The 19576-nt window shown below is 39.2% G+C and overlaps 1 protein-coding gene across 2 annotated transcripts in view; it reads right to left on the bottom strand.

The window, feature by feature from the left end:
- Positions 1-19576, bottom strand: part of TIAM2 (TIAM Rac1 associated GEF 2) — an 88898-nt gene that overhangs the window by 54114 nt on the left and 15208 nt on the right. Inside the window, exons 6-9 of one of the 2 annotated variants that reach the window (XM_063151329.1) lie at positions 11368-11553; positions 10275-10421; positions 6762-6824; positions 2328-2495 (exon numbers count right to left, since the gene is read on the bottom strand). In XM_063151329.1, the coding sequence (XP_063007399.1) occupies positions 2328-2495; positions 6762-6824; positions 10275-10421; positions 11368-11553 (564 nt within the window). The remainder of the gene's footprint in view (positions 1-2327; positions 2496-6761; positions 6825-10274; positions 10422-11367; positions 11554-19576) is intronic. The other variant, XM_063151330.1, reaches the window with a different exon arrangement.

Here is a 19576-nt window from a genome sequence, read left to right as displayed (position 1 = left end):
GCTTTTGCTTCTGATGTAGAAAATGTCTGTGCATGTATGGGCAGTCAGGAGAAGAGATGGGATGGCAAGCAGGTTCCCTGAGGGTTTGCCTTTATTAGATTTTATTTTTATTGCTGGATTTCATCTATGATCAGAGAGTTTCCCCTATTTTTTATTTTACCACATGAGGTCAAAGCAAAGATCCTGTCTCAACAGGAAGCCAAAGGGAAATAGGGATATTCCCAAAGGATATTAGCCTGAAAGTGCTGAGCCCCTGATGGGAGGCTCTGAAAAAATCAGGATACTGGTGAGACCAAGGCACAAAACACTTCATTTTAGCATATTAATAGGCCAACAGTTCTAAAACAGGAGGAAGCAACATTTCCAAAAGAAGAGGACTGACACCCTCCCTGAGGGTTATTTAACCCCTTTAATGCATCTCAGCAGCTTACAATATCTAACTCTACTGAGTAACTGGTAATTAACTTAACTCTCATTACATGCTGCAGTTTACAAGTTACATGTGTTCTGAATCCTGAAAAATTGAATTCAAATGCACAAGTTGTTTTATACGTGCTATCCAAAAACCTCAGATGGAAAACAGCAATAAGAAAAGGATAAACCTCATAAAGGATGGATGAAGGGGTAAAATAAAACCCTAACAACTCTTCTGAACTTTAGCCTTATCCACATAGCATTCAAACATTTTCTGTTAAGAAGAAAGATTCCTTACACTCACCAGAGCAGAATGAAAATGTAAGAAGGAAAAGAACCAGGACAGATGAGCAGAAAGTATTCAGCATTAGAGAATGCTTATGAAAAGCTTTACACACAGAATAGAAAGACAAAATAAAACAGAAAAACATTTAAGAAAAAAATCAAGGAATTTAAAACTAAATTTTCATGAGATACAGACAATGACAATTAAAAGTCAGCTTTACAATTAAAAATATTTTGGAATGACAGAATAAGAGAGGTAAGGAATTTCCTTTTCCATCTTAATTTTACTTTTATAAATTTTATTTCCTCCTTTAGGGGTCTCGCATGGCACCCCAAGGACTTCAGAATGTTCTGGCTCTCCCGTGCCACCTGGTGGCCAGGCCCTGTATCAGACAATCCCTTCAGCCTGACCGGGCACGGCAAAGTTTTTAAAAATAAAGCCTAACATTAAACATTTTCTCAAGGACTCAGTCTCCACCAGGAGAAGCAATAAGAAGATAATTTCTTCTTAATGATGCTCTGGAGACGCATTGGGACTTGCCTAAATCAGAGCGCTTATTTTCATTTTAAAAACTATAGTTTACTCTGGATTGTTAAAAGCTTTTCTTTTTTTTTTTTTAACCCCACCCAATATTAGCACGTGAAAGGAGCCATTCCTCAAACTTCATTAACGTCAAGCCACTTCAATGAGTTCACATGGAAATTCACCGTAACCTAAGCCAAAAGCTACAGCTGGATCTTGTCCGGCACAGGACTCCTTTTTTCCTGTTTTTCCCCTTGTGAAGTAAATAAAATATATTTACCAGTTGGCCAGAAAACAGAACTTGGGGGTAAAGAGTAATTTTTTCCAAAAAGCTGTTTAGCATCATTTAAGTGTCTTGAATCGTGAAGTTATGGAGTTCAAGCACTGACACATATGGAGGCAGAAATGTTAGGTATATTACAATGTTCCAGAGGTGCTGGTGTTTTGTCTGTAGCTAAAACTGGTATTTTTATTTTACCTTCAACCTGTGACTCAGTTTTCTGCTCCTGGTCTACAGCAATCCCTCTCAATTTGCCAGCACTGACTTTCACAAGCGAACTCACTCTTTGAAATTCACAAATAGAGCTTGTATTTCATTAAAAGCTTATAAAGGTCATTTCAGAAGCAAACCTATATGATAGCCCTTGTCACAGCAGTCTTAAATGTCTTAATCTCCTACTCTAGCTCAACCAGTCCCTGTTGCTCCTCTGTGATTAATTAACAACCAGGTTGGTGCAAGGACAACACAGAGTGGACACGTGCTGAGACTGCCCAGCTCTGACTGCCTGGCGCACTGTCGCTGCTCCTGAAGCACCCCCTGTGCGCTGTCTCCAGCAGGGCTCTTGAAAAACTTTCCACAACCCTGCTGCCTTAGCTACAGCATATAAAAACTACAACTAAGAAAAGAGAGCAATGTGCCTTAAGCATCTCCCTGTTGCTGTCTCATTATGTATTATTAGTATTATATATTATCTCATTACTGTATTATTATATACAATGATAATCTTACCACAGTTTTCCCTATTCATGCATCCACTGATATACTATGTTCCTTCTCAAGTCCACAGCTATTTACACGGAGCAATTGAGCATAAAAAATAAGTACCTTGCATGCCAAAGACAAAACATCCTCCACCCTGTGCTCTGGCTTGAGTGTCAGTGCCACAGCTTGGCCATCACAGAAATGAACGTACGTCTGTGTTTCCCAAGCATTCTCCTTCTGGATGCTCTCTGGCACTGAGCTGTAGACATTCAAAAAATCGTCGACTTGCTGCTGGAAACAAGAGAGAAAACATATATGAATGTTAAAAAAAAAACAAAAACAAAAAAAAACCCAAAAAAAACCCAAAAAAAAAACAAAACAAAACATTTCAATTACATTAGCAGTTTGCTAATTTGGCTATAATTCAAAAACAGTGCTGTGTATTTCCCCATGGCAATCCAGGCAGAGTTCTGTTACCTGCTCTCATTCACTGTTGAAGACCTGATTTTCTAGAGCTCAGATTGAACTTGCTGTGCTTTCCCATGATGGAGTTTCATGCCTTTGTCTCATACTAATCACTGATTTAACTGACTGTGGAAATATGTATCTACCTGGTTTTATATCACAGTGGAAATAAATTTTTAAGAAGAACTGCAACTACAATTTTACCTAACCAATACATGTAAAATAACTTGGTAAATAAATAGATAAATAAATAAATTGAATTCGTGTCATTTTGACAGAAAATGACAACAAAATTCCAGCAGAGAGCACTGTGGAGCAAGGCTAGCCATAAAAAAATAAAGGCCTAAAGTAGGAATAAAGTGCTCCTATTTTATTTACAGTTTGAGAACATTGTGTTTCATTGGCAGCAGAGGGTATTTTGCCTGTTTACCATTTTGCTTCACATTCTCCCTCTTTCCAACGCCACTCTGCTTAATCAAATAACATCAGTCCTAAATAAATTCCCTGTCACTTTCTCACCCTTCACTTTTACACTTTCTCCTGTACTGCACTTCAGGATGCACAGTACAAAGGAAGCCACACAGGAAAAGACAAACACCAAGAGCTGTTCAGAATTTGGAGATATTATTTGGGTCAGCCTATTCAGCACATCACTTAAATATCTATATCAAGGCATTTAAGTTTATGCAGATAGGGTCCCTTGATTCCCCATGCAGCCATAGAGAATAACTCAATGGAGTGGCAAGACTTCCACCCAAGGCATATCTTAAGGTATCCTGAGCTATTCCTAGGCATCCCCACTTCCTTTGTGCTTTTTGTTAGTATTTTTTGTTTGTTTGTTGTGCTGGGGGGATTTGTTGCCTACATAAAGACCCTTGATTACACAATTCTGCCCCTTCTCAACCGGGACACAAGCCCAAGGGTGCACCACAATTAAAAGCTGCTGTAAAAGCTGCACAGAGCCTCTTTTCCTTGCTGCAGGCAGCAAAGTTATTGACAACAATCTGTCAGTAGCAACAGAGAGACCAATATTCTTTATTTTTGCAAATAACAACTGTGCCTGTAAAAACAGTGAAGCAAGCAATCCTGTCCAGGTAATTACCAAACAATGCAGAAATACAGGTTACAGACAACCCAGACTGTGGCATAGTATTAATGTGATGCCAGAATAACAATGGTTTGGTGAAATAATATTAATGAACTAAGTCTTTTCATTAATCTTGTCTGTCTTGCTCAACCATCCCTTTTAACTAGTTGAACATGAAATTTCAATTAACACAGGTGCTGGAAGTCCTACTGAAATTCATCAATTTATACATAACAGGAGTCATGTTCTGCTGCTGCAATTAACAGTGTTGAAATTCACACCAGGAGAAGTTTGACCTTGGTGGCTGTAGGTGCAGCCTGCTCGTAATGCTGGTGATGTTGAAGAAGATAATTCCTGTGGAACTCTAGTCCTCTCAGCACTAAATTAACTGCCTGAGAATGAAGCCTGACCTACCTCTACAGTGTAAATAACAGAAAGGAGAAAGGGGGCAAGGCAGGGAGGCAGTGAAAGATTAGCACACATGAGTCAGGCTGAATTTCCCTGGTGGCTTTCTCTGGGGAAAACCAATGCTATGCCTGCCTCAGCAAGGGAGGTTTGCAACTACTACATTGGTTTATTGCCCTGGAACCTGAAACGCTAGCACTCCAAATCTATGCAACGGAAATAAATCTCACTATTACCAGAGATGAAAAAAACCCCATAACCTCATATCATAGAGGATTAAGGTGATGAGAAATAGGTTCAAGGCCATCTTTTGATGTAAGCTTTTATAACAGGACAGAAAGCTTTGCAGCCAATGTGAACTACATCCTTTCCTTGCCATGTACACTGATGCTCAAGCATACAATTTGAGATAAACTTCCCTCTGTTATTAAGCATGACTGTGTTCCTTAACTGCAGTCAAGGAACCGTTGCTTGATCCACATTTTCCGTCTCAGAAAATCTGACATGAAAAGGGTTTTTTTTTTTTCCTGTTATGCCTGCAGTGACCAATTCCACAATAGTTCATTCATTCATTGCCACATGAAGTTATAACAACCCATGCAATTTTCCAGAAAGAGGCGCCAGGACTGTCACATGTTGTGCCACAGGGCTGCTGCAGGACCAATAGGTTACTTCATAATTTCCTCCCACTATTTGCCTCTAGTTTTATCATCCTTTTCAGGGAAAATACAGCTTCCCTGGCAGACTTCACTATTTGTCATACCCAGGCAGCATTTTATAAAAGTTTTGATGCTGTTTTTGTTTTTTTTTCATTTTAAATCAGCGAAACCAGGCTGATGCCAGAGTAACGGTTTTCAAAGTTATGATGAATCATTTCTGAGTTGTTGTATGATTCACCAAAATGTCAGGATCTTAAAAATGCCCACGCTGTATTTAATCCCCATTGAAAAAAGGTTTCAGAAATAGCACTGAAATAATAAGGAAAAAAAAAATGTTTTTCTAGCTCCAGAGGTCTGCTCAGCACCCTAAATTGTGTGTGTTTTTCTAGTCTTGAAAGACAAGCCTGCTAAATTTTTAAATCCTGGCCCAAAACCTTCAGCCACATTGACCTCTGATGGTCCCCCTCTACCTGTGGAACAGGACTGTGAGCCTCTGCCTGAATTTGGAGAAGGCTGTTTTACCTAGAGCTGGGACAAGAAGACAGACCTTATCCATTTGCTGACATTTCACCAAAGGGAGAGCATTTCATTCTGCCTGCTCTCTAGTTCAAAACATTTCTCTGTCTCCTAAGAAGGGTTCAGAGGAGTAAATGCTCCTGTTAGCCAGAGGATGGGAGAACCACAGCAGACCCTGTTGTATAAGGCAGCCGCATCAACCTCCCAGCCCCAAGGGGTTTGGCATCCAATCAACCAAGGGACTGGTGTCACAGCCCTTCAGGAGAAACTTCCAGGGCTGTGCCCAAGAGATTTGGTCACTTTTCATGCAGCAAACTTCTCCACGTTTCAGCATGTTTGACCAGGAATGGATTGTGGTTGCTGTCTCTGAGATGGGAGATGGATGCCATCTCACACCATGGTACATTCTGGAGGAATTTTCTGAGTGTTGTCTACAGGAGTTGATTTCAACCCGATAATTACAATCTATTTTGAAAACAGAGGAGTGATTTGGTTTAAATACTTTCCCACTCCAGAAACTAACTGGCAAGTGGCTAAGTAATAAAGGGAATTCTGGTATTTCAATCCATTTTTCAAAGAACAAACAAAACGTAAAGATACTTTCAGAAGGCAAAACAGTGTTACAGGATTACAGGACAGCTGCTGTCAGTGGGAGATGTCCTTCCAGACTGGGGGATGGCAACACTGTGCCCCAGGGAGGCTGAAGGAATGGAGAAGGACCATGACTGAGGCCAGGCAGGCAAAAGCAGCAGATCTCCTTCTCCTGGGTATCAGGGAAGATCACAGCTATTTACTGGATAATGATGCTGAGGGATGCTCCATTATTCTCCTTTATTTGGGCAATCTCCAGCTTTATATTAAATCTCACTTCTCTGATGGGATGGTCCATAGACTTTGCACAGACTTCATTGCCTTAAAACTCAAAATAAAAAGGTTCTGTTGAAGAAGACAAAGGGGAAAAATATATCCTGGGTTTCATCTCATCCCTGGAAACCATTAAGATCAGAATGGATGGGATTCTGAGCAGCCTGATCTAGTTGAAGATTTTCATGTTTCTTGCAGGGGGTTGGACTGGATGACCTATAAAGGTCTCTTCCAGTCCAACCCATCCTATGATTTGCCATACTGTGAAAGATGCTTTCAAACTAGCTTGGCCCCAAGTCTCTCTCACAGTGTTCAGACTGTATGCATTAGTGTGTGAAGAAGCTTCTAGGGTTTTGGTTTGGTTTTTTAAAGCTTACCGTGAATGCTCAGAAACTTATGTTGAAGTGGTTTCATTAGCAGAGTTATAATCCTCTCATCTAACAATAAATACATTTTATGAACCTTTTCAGGGTTTCTGAATCAGCCCTACCATTACATTAAAAAAATGCATTCAGGAATTCAAAGACATGATGATGCAGAATGAGAACAAGCATATCATACCTCAGCAGAGTTGGCTGAATTCTGCACACCAGCAAACCCATGTCCTCCTGCTGAATCAAAAACCTATTGAAAACATCACAGATAAATAAGTAGGTTGAACAAATAAACACCTTTGCTTCTGACCTGTTTTGGATAAACCCATCGAAAAAAAAACAAAAAATAAAATTAAATTAAGGAATATATATCAACCTGCTAAGCCCCAGGGATCTTTTGTACCTTTTTTTGATTTATTCTGACTAGAAGTAATAAAGAAATACAATTCTCTCCATATAAAGGAAATTTAAGTAGATTTTCTCTTTTAAGCTACAAGCACACTCAGATTCAAATATGTATAAAATATGTTCTTGTTTTTTCCTATCTACTATTTAGTAATAAGATTAAAGTCATTTGCCTTCAAACCATACACTGTACTGGAATTATAAATTTCACCCTTCAGGATACTGTTAGGGAGAGCTACAAATCTCATCATGACTTCAAGAGACTATTTCAAATCATTGTTGCTGGCTTCTAAAACCTCCTACCCTACAGTTTTTCATCTTTTCTAACCAGTTTTGTTGGCACTATTGATTGAAACTATTAGCTTAGCTTTAAAGGCATAGTAGACCCAACCCCACACTATTAAGCAATGAAAGTAGCTGACTACTGTGTCTGCTTTGGAAGTGATGAAGGCAGGACCTCAGATGTGCATTGCCCACATGCTCTGGAAATTTAACTACTGATATCTCACAAAGTTGGCAAGATTTTTATTATTTTTTTAACAAAGTAAATGGCTATGGATACAAATATTTCAGTAATAAGGCTGGTGCAAACACAAGGATAGACCTATATACTTTATATATGACATTGAGATTTGCAAGTAATATCATTGCCCTCCTAAACTGCAAATTTAAAAACCATTTTTTCAACTCCTTCTGCAGACAACAAATTAGGACAATATCGGACTTACAGTTGAGGTTTTGGGGGGTTCTGGTATTAGCAAAAGCCTTTCAGATAATCCAAGGCAACAAAGTCTCTAGATTTCATACAAAATCCAGTTTCTGCCAATGCAAATAAAAGGTACCACTTCTGAACTTCCTTGTCTCACCCACAGATATAATCAAAGTATTTTATTGCCTATGATTTGTCAAAACACTTCACCATTTAGCCATAAGAAAGCAGATAAGCATTTAAGAAACTGAGGATAATGTGAGCCTAGACATCCCCCATCTGCTACAGTGCAGTTTTATTAACTGATTTGTAGAAGACTGAGCCACTCCATTAATGTTTATGAAAGCTTCCCAGCACAGAAACTCTGAACATTTTTATTAATGCCATAAAAATAAACAAGATAAAATTAAAAGCTTCCCTGACACAATGATCTTCAAGAACATACCATCTGATTTTGAAGCTAGGGTACTGTAGATTAAAGCATACCAGCTACAGTCAAATTAACTTAAATCCAAGAAAGCAAGACTTTTTTTAATCTATTGTTTGACAGAAACACCTCAACACAATGAGCAGAGAAAGAACCTCCACTTCTCTGCTTAACCCAGTTGGCTGAAAGAGACAAGAAAGTTATCCTCAGGCCTGTTCTGATTTTGATATAGAATTATGTGCATATACACAAGTCTGAGCAAGGATGTGGCTCTCTATTCAGCCATCTTCTAGGTTCATGGGTCAGTTTCCAAGCCATGCCCATAAAAATTCCTCACTTTTATGGGCAACACTAAGCATTTAAATTTCCTTACTTATATTGCAGGATGTTTAATTACAAAAAGAAAAAAAAAATCAAGAACTTCAGCTTGTCTATGAAAACGAAAACAATTTTGGACCACCTGGTTGCAAGGTTTGTAATAATAAGGATAAATACCCACTGGGGGCACCTCTGCCTGCGACAGGCCTCCCTTCTCTTTGCTCAGAACAGCACTGGGAGGGCAGCAGGAGCCTCCTCTCCTTGCCAGAGCTGCAATATTCCCTGTCCCTGAGCTCCACAGAATCCCCTTCATGGGCTATAAAGCATAAGAGAAGACATATTACCCAGTTAAAAACAGGGCAAGGTATCAGCTCTGCTGGGAACAGAGCTAAAGGGTATAACATTCCTTCCCTCAGTGCTCATAGTAATAAAGAAATAGAGGTGCAGGACTCCCAGACCACACGCTGCTGCTGGGGAACACAGGGGAAGTTATGTGAAAAGGATGACCTAGGGAAAATTTCTCCTTTGGTTCCTTCTATTGTAAGGCAGAGTTTCATTAATCAATTTCACCATGCTAACACACCTCGATCAATATGCTAAAATGTGTAACAGGCAGAAGTTTGATGCCAGTGTAATACACAGATATTTACCTACTAAAAATATAAACCACTAGACCAGAAAATCCTGATGTGTTATTTTGCAACATGAAATCTGTTGGATCAGCTCTGTGTCTATAGCAGGACATGTACAGATAGGCTTGCTTAAATATTCCACAACACACTACCACACATGCAAGAACAGCCAATTTTCAAGTGCTGATCAGAGATTTTGTGACTAATAAAATCAAGGGCCAGGAGCAAAGTTACCTAATGAACAATGCACAAAATACTGCTTTACAGTAGCAACAGCAGCAATGGCAGAGGCTAGTGAATACAGTAGTGTTCTGAGTGAGAATGCACCTCTGTAACTTCAGACTCACTGTCAAGAAGCGTCTCTGCTCTTATTTACCTTTTTTTCAGGGAAAAGGCAGCAAACTTTTGTTTTGCATATAACTGAGCTTTTATTGAGAAAACACAGACTCCTGAAGTGTGGAGCTTGCACTAAATGTAAGCATGGGCCATTAGTTCCAGAAAGAGAAAAAGATGCTGTGGTTTCACCAATGGTGCAGCCCTTAAGTGGGGGCACACATCAGCATAATCCCTCTCCCTAGAGCCAGCCTGACCCTGCACACCAGACCTGTGCCAAGTCTTCAGCAAACTGGTTTGGCATTATTTGTCAGCTGTCTGTACTAAGAGCTGACTCCCTGCACAACAGCAGTCTTCTCCAGTGGCTAAAATGTACTTCCAGACACTGTATGTTGCTTTAAGAGGCCATGCCAAAGATGTCTGTCTTTGCACAGTCTCTTTTCCCCTTGAAGACTCACCTATGTCGCTATATTGAATTGCAACAGTGCTTCAGAGTCCCAGCACAAATAAGCACATACTGTACTAAGGTCTGCACAGAGAGGCTATCTTGAAAGAAACCTTACATCCAAACAGTTTGCAATGGACCAGAAGAGAAGTTTTGTTACAAATTCCAGCCTGAAGTTCTTATGCTGACAATAATTAAATTACTGGGTCAAAGCCTGTCATTCACCAATCTTATTTATCACAAAAAAACCCCAAATTAGACATATACTCTTCACAGGTGATGATCCCATTGCAAGTTTGCTAAACCTACTGAAACCTTGGATGAAGGTTTGATGGACAAATGTCTTCTACCCTGTGCACCAACAGCACCTTGCAGGATGAACTCCAGGAGAGACAAGCCATTCTATGCCATCCCCAGCAAGTAAGATCTACCTGAGTTATGGAAGGTCGTTTTTCTTTTCCTTTTCTTGCCAATGTGTCCAGTCCTTTTAGAGAAGAAAATAAACCCTTCTTATTTCGAACCCTTTGGGACAGAGACAGGGTACGTTTCCTGAGAGCAGCTTCATCCCTGGAGCAGATCTATTCAAACACAGAGACAGAGCCTCTTGTATCACTTTCATAACAGCAAAACATTGACAGTTATTTCAATCTGAGGCATCAGATGGGGGCTACTTCAGTTCATCTCAGTGTAACATGCCAAAGTGCAAGGACAATTTTTCAGGCTTTCAGCAGTGATGCTAGTTTCAGTATTCCAGTGGCATGGCAGCATAACCTTTTTGTCATGGGGCAAAATTAGAAGCCATAGGAAGGGAAAATCTGAGAAAGTACTGCTCTGTTAAACAAAAGCTAATGAAAAGGCTCTGAATAAGAATGATAACCTATCATTCAGATATGAAATTTCTAGAGGAAGACAGACTCTTCAAATTGCCAAACATAGGAGGTAAATGCTATGGCTTTGTGTTATTAACAAGGAATGCACAAACCATACAGATAAAAACAGTGGCAGAGAGGAACACATTCCATGATGGGTCTTTCAGTGCCACTCTTCAGACTTTTCATGCAGCAAATGTGGACTCTCTGCCAAGATCAGCCTTTCAGCCCTTCCAGGGTTGAAGGGCAGAGGCGAACCCTGCTACTGCTGTACTTCCCTTGAAGCTGACGGGGTGGCAACAGGTTACAGCTGAGGATCTCACCCCTTCTTTAGAAACACGCCCACAGTTTTTTAAAAAAGTGATATTTAATTTTGAATTGTTTCTAGCTTTAGCCTTTTCTAAGAATACTTCCTTCTTAGGAGGGACTGCAAGTCTGGAGTCCTCTGGGGCAAAAAAAAAAAAGAAAAAGCCATGGCCATATCCTGCAGAAGAAAATGTATTTACAGTCAAGGAGCAGGCAGAGAGGGTGAGAAGGGTACAGGGCTGCCTCAGCAATGCATGTGGGTGCAGCCATGCATTATCCCAGCACAATTCCACATCTAAGCACATGGTGGTTTTGTGTACTACACCCATGGAAGTGCATTTGGACTTACCAGTGCATGGAAGGATGAGACAGAGAAAATGCCGAGCCTCCCCAGTGCCAATTTTGAAGGACGACTGGCAGCAGCCAAAAGGCTCTTGGGGTTTGGGAGCTCCCCACCTTGCAAACTGGCAAGGTAACATCGCATTCGGAAAAGGTCCATGTTAAATTTTTCCAGGTTTTGTTCCCATTGCTGGATCTGTTTGGATATAAAAAGGGACAATTAAATGGGGGGAAAATGCCTCTGTGGGCTGCACTGAAAATTCGAGCACTTCTCCAAACCCTGAGTAAATTGCTTTCATCTGGTAGTATATGGATTAGATTAGTTATTCCCTGCCAAAACGCATTCAGTCATATTGTGTTACATCAACCCAAAAGATGACTTGAAATAAAACAAAGCTGGTGGTCTTAAACACATACTGACAAGATGAACATACCATGAACTTCGGGTAGTTTGATAGCCACAAAAACAGCTACATAAAAACACAACCCTGTGGTTCACAAAAGCTTGCTTTTTTTTTTTTTTTTTCCTTCCCTCCCACCACCCCCTTCCTTTTGGAAATTAGTTTTGGGGTTTTTTAGCTTAGATTGTGTAGCTGGCTGGCTGAAAGCAAAGTAGAAAACAGATACTCTAACACACTGTGAAAAGCAAAGTAGCTACAGTGGTAGGTTCTCTTCATTCTTTACTACCATCCTATGGTAGTAAACAGGAGACAATACTGCAAACTGCAAAAAATCAGCTATATAGACCCAATGCAAACCACTGTACCCAAAGAAAGAATGTAAACATGCAATTCTTACAATATATCTAGCACAGGTACATGAAGATGTAACAATTTAACCCAGTTTCAATGTAAAATTAGAAAGTGAAGACTCAAATATTTACTAGACTGAAAGCTCTGAATCAAGGTTTAGATTACAGACTTTAAGTATTTGTGTTAATACACACTCATTTGAACATATTCACATGCATTTAAAACATACACACTTATTTAAACATACATTCTTATGCACTGCACCAAAGTCAAATTTTGCTCTTCATTTCCCCAACTTACATACTGGTAGTAGCAGTAAAAATTCTGTCCTGGTGATTGTACAATTAATGTACATCACACAGTAATACCCATAGGTAGTGCAAATAAAAAAGGCAGCAAGCACACTGTTAAATGAGAAGGTAGAAAAGGCAAGGAACACAGATTGGGTACTGACGACTACTGAGCCCCTGACAACACTGAGCTTCCAATGTCAGCTCCAACCACTGCAGGCTGCCTGTTCAACAGGTGTTTAGGTCTGTGGACAAAGTTCATCACATTTTCTCTAATAAGCCTTGGCTTCATACCTTTTCCTGGCACACCTGCCTGTCCCCACATGCACAGGACATTATCACCTCACACTGGGATTAGCCAAGGCTGGGACAAGCACCTTTGTGGCTCAGGAAACAAGCTGACAAATATAAAAAACTCAGGTGGACTATGCCCTTTAGGCTTGTTTAGAAGAAAAATCAGTTCAGTTTCCTTATAATGCTGCCAAATATTTCAAGAATTAAACAAGTATTTTGCCACTTTACTTTCAAGAATTAAGACGTAAGCGGAGAAAGGGCAAAATAGGCCCTGTTAACAACATGGTGCTAAGGTTTCTGCTACAACTGATAGAGATCCCACTCAGTCCAGCTTCCTTACATGTGTGCTCACAAATTGTTGCATCAGTTACTTTTGGAAATAAGAGGTAAATCTTATTTGGTGGGTAGGGTGAGAAATAGAAGACAATATACCATTTTGTACAGGTATGAATGCTAAACTGTAATTCACATTACACTTGAAAAATCTTTCAAAGAATGGCTATTAAAAGCAAAAGAGAGAATTTACAAAAGCTTACAATGAGATCAATTCTCAGAAATCTAGTGAAAATGGGCAGAGACATACACATAACGAAGATGCCTTGTCTAATCTCTCATCACAAACATTTGAAACACGCATCCTCTGCACTACAGAAAGAATAATCTTTCTTTTCCCTGCATTTATTTCATAATTTCCCCTTTTTTTCCCCTTTTCTTTTTTCTTTCTTTATACTCTCAGATGCCTCTCAGAGCATTTTTCTGCTTGCCAGTACTTTACACATGGGATGAATTCAATAGGAGATTGCAAGATGGTCTCTTTCTCTGTGTCAACATACAACTAGAATGAAAACATGGTTGTCAGCTCTTCACAAAGCCAAAAGCTACAAGCTCAGGTAGTGTCTTTCCCTTCGAGATGACACCTCTGTGGGTACAGAGCCAAGTCAACTTTTAATAGCTCAGGAACAGAGCAAGCTTTGTTCTGGGCACTGCTGGAGTGGAGCATCCTGTCCTCACTGAACACAGGCTGAGAACAGGCATCCTTGTGTGTCTTAGGCCTTCTTCAAAATCCCCAGTAAACATTTGCATGAAGTTGTATTTTAAAATTTAAAAAATCTAAGAAAGGGAAGTGGGATACGAGATGGGGGCATTCTGAAGAACTAATTAAATTACAGTGTTTATCAGTCACACAGGATACTGGCTAATCAGCTCCAAAAGCATTGGTAATCACAATGTTACATTTAATGGCATTAGCAAAAGCTGTAGGCAAGGAATTTCTGGGAGTGTCTTGTAGTCTTATCAAAACCAGGGATGTCTGGAACCAATTGCAGACCATGAACCAATACCAGCTGCTATTTGTCTAGGGCTTTTAAACTACGATAATTCTTCCTAGAGATTTATATTCTTGAAGAATAAACGGGAGAAGCACACAAATAAAAAAGCAACAACTTCAAAGCACAGTATGACCTGGTCCATGAAGTTAATTTACAGCCTGCAGACTCGCTGCTGCAATCCCTATTCTGCTATTGTGTGAGGCAAATCTCTGGCCCACGTGGGAGGACTACCCGAAAGAAGGCTCAAGGACTTAACTTCATCATGCACAGAAAAGACGGCCCTTTGAAATCTGCTCAAAAGCAAACAGGAAAAAGTGGATGGAGCAGACAGCTGTGGGAGCAGGAATGGGCAACAAAGGCCAACACCAGCATGAAGTGAGTCCAAAAAGAGATAAGAGATATGGCCAGAAATGAGGCATACCAAGACAAGTGAGCACACATGAAACATGAAAGCATTAAAGGGTTTGTCCAGAGGAAAGGGAGGATGTCATTGTCAGTCCAGGGAAATGTTAAGCAAAGATTTCTTGGTTAAATGGCAGCATGAAACCGCTTGGAAGAAAGGCAAGAGAGGGCCACCCAAATAAATGTATTGAACCTAGCAGGATCCTATAAGGTAGGGCGGAAAAGGAAGCTGTGGTAGAGAGAAAAAAGGAGTAAATATGTGGAAAGCCTTGAGAATTATTCAGCCTGGGCCACCAAGAGAACTCATGGAAGGAAGCCTGGTGCAAGGACAAGACAGTAATTACGTGAGGGATAAGTTTTAGCATCAAAGACTTAGAGCAGGAATGATTTATTAAGAGTTAACACACAAAGGAAGATCAGCATGGTACTTTTGGCAGTACTTCAGCAGTAAGACCACTTTCAGAACATAAATAGTCAAATGTTATCCAGGTTAGTGAAAAATCAGTTCAGACACTAAGAAAAAATTGCAAATTAATTACATTTTAAGTCGCACAAACAGAGGAGCTAAAGAAAGTTATTTGAAAGCAAGTCCCTCTCAGACCAATAAACCTGCTTAGTTTTCTATAGTTAAACTTAAAAGTGGGAGCTTGGGAAAACAAGGGGTAAATATATACATGCTAACAGTTTCCAGCATGTGATTTGGGGATCCATAGCTCCTACATGCTCTACAGTTCTCTCTGCAGGTGGCATTTGCAGTGGCACCAGCACCTCAGCTGGAACAGGTTTATGGTTTTCAGGCTGAGAAAGGGAAGGCCTCAAGAGTGCCAGCAAAGGCAGGGTGGCTCAGGGATGGCCCCTGGCCCCTCATCCTTCATCCACCACAGCGCAAACAGTATCTTTTGGGGGGCTGAGGAAGAACTGTTTCATTCGCAAGCACATGCTTGGTACAAAGTAAAAAGAATTCAGTATAATAAAACCCAAACCAGCCTGTGAATGGTGTAAAGCCAGGCCAGAAATTACACCATATCAACTCAATGTAACAATACCTCAAGGACCCAGAAGGAGGATAGGAAAACTTCCTGGACAGCTCACCTGATAACACCAGCTTTTCATTTGGCACCTATTCAAAGGAGCACGAAAGAAAAGATGCACAGGAAGGAGGGCCTTCTCCCGATACTTCAGCCTTCAAAATTGATTTTATTGAGTAGTAGTTCTTATACGATACAAAAGCATGAGGGCCTTGCTGACACAATTCACTATCTATAGCAATAAAAATTCTTAATTTTTCCCTACACAATATCATATTTCCAGATGGAAAGTGTCTCTGCAGGCTGATGTAGGGAACTCTGTGGATTGAGAGGAAACTTCTGCTGCTGTTTCATATGTACAGCTTTTCAACCACATTACAAACAACACCAAACTCTTTGCATTCCAGTCCCTGGTTCTCAGACACAATTCATATTGTATCCATCTGGAAAAATGAGTCACTTGGTTTCTGGGGACAGGGAACAGATTTTTATTGTCATTACTTCCTAAAGAGAACTCGAAGAAGCAAAACCATCACTCTTCCAGAAATTCCATTACTTTAAAAAACACTACTGAGATGCTATCATAACTTTTAGTTTAAAGAAATAAAGAAGGCATTGTAACAGAGTACAACAACACTCATGTGAAATTAGCAACACTTTATTCTTCATCTGCATGGTGACTTAAAAAGGTTAAGAAATCTTCCTGAAATAACAAGACAATGGAGGGTGTTTTTTCAATAAATGTCATCTTTTTGGATGCATTGGAAGAACAGAATTTTCATAATTTTTAACCAAAACAGACCGAGGTAATTGTATTCCCAATACCACTGATAGCACAAAAGTGGACACGTATGTTACATCTTGTTGAAAATCCAATGGAAATTGGTGGTATCATATATAGGTCTACAGCTAGGAATGTAAGTAAGGAAGTCACTGAATTTTATTATCCAGCTGCCCTCTCCAAAACCCAGACCACCATCCCTTTCTGAACAGGCTGCCCATTGTATGAGATAATGCTATGCAACTCCACAATAATTTTTCATTACCTTATGCTAAATCTTTGCAAAACAAAGAGGGAAATTCACGAATCTCTAAAACAGTAACAACAGTGCAGAGAGAATGGAGATGAACTTCCCTAACCTTCTGTCTGCCTACTCACTTCACTTGCAGTCTACTGCTGCGAAAGAGAAGCACTTTGCTAATGATGTAGGGAAGGTACAATGAAGTAAAATGTAACTGAAGAGTAACACCTGGAAAGATATTGAACCAACCTCTCAGGAAGCAGAGATCTGCTTTAGCCAGTTCAAAGACCACACAAACTGAAGGTCTGTTCTAACAAGCTTGGACATTTAATTTTTTTTTTTTTTTTTTTTTTTTAGTTTAAGAGGATATGGAAGAATGAAAAATTACTATGCATTGAGATTCCAGCTGAATTTGTCCGCAGCAATGATGGTGTATGTTAGCAAAGTTCCCTGAAAAGACTGTCTTTGAGTGTTGTTGAGAATTTGGATCTCAATGTCAGAAAATACTTCATCAGATGTTTTATAGAAAGTTAAGACATGAAATTTGAGCTTTGTGGAGGCTGAAGAATAAATTTCCAGACCTATTCCAATAATCCTTCTTCACATGTGAGAGAAAAGAGAAAGAGTCAAGTAAATTTTCAAAACACAGCAGTGAAGCTATGCTCTTTGTAAAAAGCTGGAGACCACTACAGATCACCATCTTACTGATCTTTTTTTTTTTTTTTTTTTTTTTTTTTTTTTGGCAACAGACAAACTACTTTTAGGTGGAGGACACATTTGAAAACTTACAAAAAAAGTATCTCCAAAAAAAGCATGTTCCTGGTCTTCTCACTAATGCTTCACCATTTCAGTGCCTGCAAGTAAATACACATGTTCCTAACCCTCTGAAAAGTTAAGAAGTATAGGCAGAGAAAATATGAATTACATCCAAAACCTCTGAACAGCTCGGAAAACATGATTATGCCAACATATTAAAATTTGAAGACAAAACTCCATAATGCTTTCAAGCAACTATTAATCATGCTATTGTTCTAAAGTGAGACATCAGTATAGACTTATGCACCAAGTACATAAACAATTACACAAGGGCTGCAGTGGTCTCTCTTGCGAGATAGATTTTCCACCCCATTAAAACCAGTTCTGCAGGCAGAGGCAGCTTCACTTCTGACTTTAATGTGCAATATTTTGTTAAAAGAGCTCTCTTTGTTAGGAGACAGATTATTGTCTGAATAAATGCTAATAATCCCTTTCACTAACAGGGCTCCGTATTCACAGCAAACACTGTGGTTTCTCTAGCAGGTTAAACATCTAGGAAAACTAAAAAAAAATTAAAGATAGGCTTTAAAATTCATCTTGGCACCAGGAGATTTTCAAACTTGCTACCTTTTGTCCTAATTGTCTTCACTTGAGGAGAGAAGTTACATGTTGGGAGAATATCCTCACATACAACCTATTTATTTCACATAGTAATAATAAGCATACATGGCTGTAGGTAGCATGTGCAGACTCCAGATTTCCAGCCACATTGCCATCTTGTAGATGCTTCACTGGTCTCTTCTAAACTGACCAGCATTACCAATAGCTTTGTGAAGGGCTACAATTTTCTCTTAAACACTTAAAAAGTCTATTATTATTATTATTATTATTATTATTATTATTATTATTATTATTATTATTATGCCAGTAAACCCAGCTAGAGAGAATCCGTCATGTAAGCCACGAGACTGAAAACATTTCCCAACCAGTCTGATAGCATATAAACAACATTTGATACCATATAAAACAGATTTGATAGCATGTAAACCAACAATTTCACTAGAAAAACAATGTTTTCTTGTCTTTGTTGTTGTTTGTTTGTTTGCACTTCTGTTTAGCACTGTTTTCATCAATTGATTGCCTTCAAATTCATAAAAGTTACCAGACAGAACTGGATGAGCTTCTCTAGTCTAATTGCTGGACACCAAAAAAAAAGTGTGTCAAAGTATATCAAAATACCCATAGCAACTTTAGAAGTGCAAGTTTCATTAGTACAACTGTCTTTCAGGTGGTAGAAACTGTGAAATACAAAAGGTTTTGCTTGCTTTTAAAGCCTTGAGAATTATTAAGTCTTCAGCAGAGAAGTATGGGTGTTAAGTCAATACAGAAGTGAAAGAGTAAGTTGACATTTGGTGGTTGCTTTTCTGAGGAAGGAAAAGGAGAAAGGCTAGAGAAATCAGAGTTTCCAAGATAACTCCCCAGTGAAAATAAATTCTTTTTATGTAAAAAACCACCACAGTCCTTCTGAAGTCAATCACACTGTTTCCGCTGGCTTCCCAAAATAAATCATCAGTGACGATTTCCAGCACAGAATGCATTCTTGAGAAATACAGTATTGGCAATACTATGTAATTCAGCATGGAGGAATAATATCTGCCCCATGATTGACACATCATCAAATTTACACAAAACCAAAACTAGAATTTATATTTTCTTGTTTCTCAAAATAGGCAAAAGACAACTAAACACCCACAGTTACTAAACAACTATAGCTACATATATGCAAACTATTCCCTCAGGAATAACATTTTCTCAAAATCATTACCTTACTAAGTATATTAAGAATTTTCATACTAATTGCATGAAGATTTTCTTTTTTCTTTGCAAAAGCCAATCTGAGACAACAAATTAGAAGATTAGGCAACTGAGTTATCTATCAATTTTTCTCTCAAGTGACTACGCCAGCAAACCTTAGGTAATCGTAAGGAGAGATTTTAAAGAGATCAAAGGGATCAAGAATGGAGAAAATTCTTGCTATAAATTTATTCTTTGCTAACTACTGGATGCTTGCAGTGATCCATTTCATTCTTTGTGGCAATGGTCTGCCCCCATTCAATGTTCTGAGACACACATAGACAGAAGATTAACAGGAATAAATCTTCTGCAGTCCAGAAGATGGATTTCAGTTCTACAGAATGAAGCTAGCTTCTTACAGAGCTGAAAAACAATGACAATTCTTCAAGGACAAAACACCTAATTAGCAGATATTAAGATAAATCATTAATACTCTTCAGCTGACTCTAAATCAACTACTAAGAGGAATATCTGATGAGGGAGGGATAAATTA

The sequence above is a fragment of the Melospiza melodia genome, chromosome 3 (assembly GCF_035770615.1).
Source record: "Melospiza melodia melodia isolate bMelMel2 chromosome 3, bMelMel2.pri, whole genome shotgun sequence".
NCBI classification, from domain to species: domain Eukaryota; kingdom Metazoa; phylum Chordata; class Aves; order Passeriformes; family Passerellidae; genus Melospiza; species Melospiza melodia.
This window is presented reverse-complemented; position numbering and strand designations above follow the sequence as displayed.